The sequence below is a fragment of the Acanthisitta chloris genome, unplaced genomic scaffold, assembly GCF_000695815.1.
Source record: "Acanthisitta chloris isolate BGI_N310 unplaced genomic scaffold, ASM69581v1 scaffold42307, whole genome shotgun sequence".
Taxonomy (NCBI): Eukaryota; Metazoa; Chordata; class Aves; order Passeriformes; family Acanthisittidae; genus Acanthisitta; species Acanthisitta chloris.
Window position 1 is genome coordinate 21544 of NW_008685038.1, and position 5235 is coordinate 26778.

The 5235-nt window shown below is 40.4% G+C and overlaps 1 protein-coding gene across 1 annotated transcript in view; it reads right to left on the reverse strand.

Annotated features, from left to right (window-relative positions):
• Positions 1–380: 380 nt before the first annotated feature.
• The window catches only part of TRMT2A (tRNA methyltransferase 2 homolog A (S. cerevisiae)), a gene marked incomplete at its 5' end in the record, with an annotated part of 6696 nt that continues 1841 nt past the window's right edge, over positions 381–5235 (reverse strand). The window contains 9 exons of the mRNA XM_009079547.1: positions 381–675; positions 995–1091; positions 1308–1424; positions 1925–2000; positions 2581–2703; positions 3175–3286; positions 3835–3950; positions 4201–4300; positions 5191–5235. The exon at positions 5191–5235 is cut by the window's right edge and continues 131 nt beyond it. Coding sequence (XP_009077795.1) covers positions 381–675; positions 995–1091; positions 1308–1424; positions 1925–2000; positions 2581–2703; positions 3175–3286; positions 3835–3950; positions 4201–4300; positions 5191–5235 — 1081 coding nt within the window. The remainder of the gene's footprint in view (positions 676–994; positions 1092–1307; positions 1425–1924; positions 2001–2580; positions 2704–3174; positions 3287–3834; positions 3951–4200; positions 4301–5190) is intronic.

The window sequence follows — 5235 nt, forward strand, 5'->3', positions numbered from 1 at the left end:
CATCTCATTTCAACTGGTTAAACAGTGAGACCACTATAGGTGTATATATATATAATATCTGTAGGGGCAGAAGGAGAAAAACAAACAGGATTTGGTCTCATAGTACATAATGCCCTTCCCTAGAAGTGTTCAAGGCCAGGTTGGACAACACCCTGAGCAACCTGGTTTAGTGTAAGGTATCCCTGCCCAGGCCAGGGGTGTTGGTATGAGATGGTCCCTTCCAACCTATTCTCTGATAATGAAATTTAATTCAAATTAGTATGATGAAATAATTTGGAAGCCTTGCAACTACTCTGTTGTACAGAGATTTATTACCTGGACATTACAGAAATGATGTTATTCACAGTGAACAAGCAAAAGTGGTTTCTGCAAAGTGTGTATCAGGAGTTAATTGACTCCCCCTCTTCAACTGCAGTATCTACTAGGCCAGCAGTTTCCTGGCTGCCATCCCTGTCCGATGGGCTGCTGCCATGCACACACTCTGAACCACATCCTGCTGCTGTGCTTGCAGCCACAGCAGGTGCTGCTGCAGCAGAGCTCCCGTTGGCGTATTCCACCCTTTGAAAGAAGAGGAGTAACTCACAGTGCCTGGTCTGAGGGAAGAGATCCACAGCCATGGCTCTAACAGGGCGGAAAGAGGCTCCCTTCACCCTGTTGGAGGGGGCTCGGCAAAGGCTTGGGGGGGAAGGGAAAGAAAAGAAGAAATGTATTAACACTTTGCTATGCTGATCATTACTGTTCCTCTTCACCAAGCCTCAAATCCACAATGGGGTTATTCACCACCCCCAGTATTTCCATTATTAACTGCATATTAGGCAATACCATTCCAAGCTTGTGTGCAGCAGCTCTCAGCTGCTTCTGGTGAAAGGTAAGCCTCAAGCAACATGGCTTACCAAAAAAAAAAAAAAATCAACAACACTCCCCCCTCTCCAAGAGGCACATACTTTTCTTCTTACCACAGTTACTATGTCAACTTAATGCAAGAAAGACTCACTCCACAAAGTTATTCATTGCAGCTCTGGGATTGCAGGAGACATAGATGAGCTTCTTTAGCTGTTCAGCTCTTCTTATGGCAAGAATTACCTTGGAATCTAGATGATCAAAACCAAGACAGCTCGTTACTGGTTCTGTGTGCATCAACAGGGTCACAGAAATATTCCAGGTTGTACTACAGCATAAACAAAGCTGCTGCAATACCCACTTGCTTCAAGCTATCCCTGAAGCCTCTGCTTAATTTATCCCATTAGTGTTTTCCACCACCAAACACCATTAGGAAAACAGACTTAAAACTGAACTGGTGAACTTACGCAGCCCTGCTCGGGGAGGGTCCACAATAGTGATCAGGTTCTGAGGAGCTAGGACATTAATTAGGGAAGGAACAATATCTTCTGCTTTCCCACAATAAAATTCAACATTATTCAGTTCTACAAGAAAAAGAAAAGGTGTTACTAGAGTACTTATCTAGTCAAAACATCTTTCAGCACACTAGGATATTAAATTCTGATGCCTTACAAACTACAAATTTCAGGTAGTGTACCCTGAAATCAGTACGATTTAAACAATCACTGTTATTTCAGATCATTTAAACAACAGTAATTTGAGCATCTTCCATTATCTGGGCTACAGCAAAGCTTTACAAAAACAGCTACTGTTAATGTTTATTTATGAGGGTAACTGTGGCTTCATCTCACTTTTACACTGAAATGTTTTACTTTTGAAGACAAAAAGCCCCAGCTGTTAGTCAACAGGAAAATTGATCTCACAGGCTAACATGGTATTTGTTTTCAAGAGAGATTAAGTGTTTAAAATGGACAAGATCACTATCAACAAAGTGTAATTCCAGGCTGCCAGATAAGGTAAAGAGCAACTAGGTGTACAACTGCTCCTTAGCAAACAAAGGTCTTAGCATTTCAGCTTAACTCACCATTGATCTGGGCATTTGCTTTGGCATCCTGCACAGCTTCTTGGCAGAGCTCAATTCCAATCACCTTCTTAACTTTCTGTAGAATCAAAGGAAAAAGATCCCTCTGGTCTGTGTGTGTAAATTCAGCCATTATTCAGAGCATCAGCGATGAACTTTGGTACCTGGTCACAGACTTACTGCCTTGCAGTCAGAAGAAAGGCTAAGAGGAGACCTGTGCAAAGCAATAGGGACTTTGGACTGAAACTGTGGGATGAACACCATTTATCCCAACCTGGATGTGACACACTCCAGTTATGCTGGTGTCTTTGTTGGGGGCCAGACTTTCTTACAAGCTCTAGCAAGCTCCACTCTAAAAATGATGTAAAAACCATTGGTTATTCATAACCACAGCTTTCTGAGAAAGCTAAAATTTACTAGAATTTATCCACTTGGTTAGTCTGGGCTATCTTACAGCACTACTGCCTCTTCTGACCTAGTTTCAAAATAATTTAGGCTGCTCAACACAAGGCTGAGCTTTCATAAATATTTGGTAAAACAGCTGCAGGCAGTTTAATTAGAATTGAAAAAATGAAGTATTTCCTTTAACTGTAACCACACCTGAAAGTAGCTAAAAAAAGTACTTAAAGTAGCTCGTATCCAGGAAGGGAATTTCTCACCTTGGCCAAGGAAATCCCAATAGTTCCTGTCCCACAGCAGATGTCCAGCACAGTGCTCTCTGGGCTCAGCTCTGCCCACTCCCCAATGGCAGTGTACAAAACTTCTGCAGCTTGAGTGTTCACCTGTGAAATCACATTTCTAATAGGTCCATGTCTTCATAACCAGTAAATGTATTTTAACGAGTCCTTGTAAAACATGTTTGCTTGTGTCTAAAGAACAAGTCAATCTTACATGTAAGTGTAAAACATACTGAAAGTGTTGGATGCGCAGAAGTAAGTTTTGTAAAAGCAAACAAATATTAATGCTCCAAACTCCTGAACTATATATTCATGTTCTGTGTGACAAAAGGCTGCCAGGAAACAGGAGGCAAATGATAATGAACTAGTAAGTAAATAGAAAAAGTTAACTTCAGTGTGCTCCCATCAAGATTACATTCATTCAGTTTTTACAGCCAAACATAATACACAGAGGTATTTAATCACACCAAATATGTAAAAGATTAGATCTCCAGGTATATAATATCTTACTACACAGTTGAGTTCAAGGGCATGAATGCAAATCAAATTAAATTAGCAACATCACATCATCCTTACTTGAAAAAATGCATGAGGAGAAATCCTGAATTTTAGGCCAAGAAGTTGTTCATATATGTACTTATCACCAGCCACATGCTCCAAAGGCAAGTCTTCCAGATTGGGAGACTTCCTGGGGGTGAGGGAGGAACGGGGAGTTAAAAAAAAGAAAGACAAACATGTTTGTTAGAATTTTTACCAAAGCCGTAGCCATCTTAAAAATTGTAGTACTACATCCTAAGCAGTAACATGTATCATCTCCTAGAATATCCTGCAGTGTGCAATTGTTTCCCTGATGTCTGCAGTGGGACCTACACTGGCTCTGGATGAAGAAAGTGTGAGCTCTGTGGGAGAGGATGAGGAGATTAAAAAGTCCCATGAATAGGGAAGAAAGGAGGCAGAAGTTACTTGACAATAACAAACATCCACCTACTGCAGTAACCACTTGTACAGCTTGACAGCCATGAGTGGGTTCACCCACTGAAACTCCACCTGCCTTTGGCCAGAGCATGGGAAATTTCAGGAGCCTCTTGTGAGAGAGAGAAGTAACTTGAACAAATTAGTAACACTGCTGCGACTTCTATGGCACAGACAAAGTAATGCTGTGAAAGTGCCACCTATATTTTTGCAAACAGCAAAAATCCAGCCACCACCCAGATCCCCCAAAGCAAACTCCCTCACCTTTGTCCTTCCTCCACAAAGTACAGAGAAGTGACACCACTGCTCTTTCCCATTCCTTCTGTGAAGTATTTTGCCAGAGAGATTTTCAGATCAGCTAGCTCTTCTTTACTTAATTTCTAAAGGTTTCATTTGAAAGAAGGGAGAATGACCACCTTAGTGAGGTACAGATGTAATTTAATGTATGCCTTTTATATGCCTATTAATTAATTGTTGATTTCCATGTATCAGATTAGTCTAAGTAGAATTAGAGCAGCAATGCAAAGTAAACCACACCAAGTAATTATTCTTCTTTCCTTTTCCATGCACAATTCATAAAATCAAACTGCAGTACTTTTAGAGCTGCACATTATAGATCAATTGACATACCTGAGGATTAAAATAAGCAATTGCCATGATGTGGCCATACGTGAGCTGTTTCCAGTGGCCTTCATAGGTTTCTGGGCTGTAAACTGAGTAAGGAGTTGACCTGCAATTGGCAGAAGTTCAGTTACTTACACAGAGAATTATTTTTTTTGCTTAACATTCAACAGTTTATCGAAACAAAAGAAGGTTACTCTGCAAAGTGATGGGAAAATGTTAAGTACGAACAGAGGCTACGCTGGTTTGTCAAGGGAAGAAAGACTTCCACATCTCAACTAGGGAAAAGGAAGAGAGTCATGAAAAGATAATATCTCCGAAAGCAAAATAATCTGTTCCTGCTTCTCACAACCCTCTTACCCATTTTAACCCATCCAAAATTACAGAGGATAGAGGCAGCTTCTCACTGCATTCAGAGAACTGCATAACTCAGTATAAAGCTTTCACTAGCTTCTCTGCTCCACACCAAGTTCAAACCTTCCATCTCCATGGTTCTTCTGAGGTTTCCATTTTTGAGGATTAAAGTACTTTTTAAAGAAATCACTCCTTTTCCTTAGAAAGCATTGCTGCTTACATGCACAACTTTTGTTTTATTCCTTGCTGTAGGATGATTCTTCTCTTCATCCAAGGAAGCAACAAAACTTTTTTAGTCAAATTCCCCCTTTAAAAGCCTTTGAGTGTTTCTTTACAGTTAGTGGAAGAAGCTCCCAAGTAACAGACACTTTTCACTGTAGACTTACACATGTCATTGCTTGCAATAAAGCTGTGTCCAGCTGGTACCTCTTCCCCCCATCTCAGGGCAGCTGAGCAAAGCAAGGGAAAAATACCCCACGATCCAGGCACAAGGTGTGAACATCAAAGAATCACCAAAAATGGAGACTGGTTTATCTTAGGTCTTAAAGTTCAGGACAAACACTAAGCTTATAACACTTAATTTTATGAATATTTTTGAGTAAGATACCAAAACCTTTATGGATAACTCATTTTACTTATGCTCACCTTATGTAGTCTTGGAAAGCTTTTACTACTTTTTTGGCAATAGCA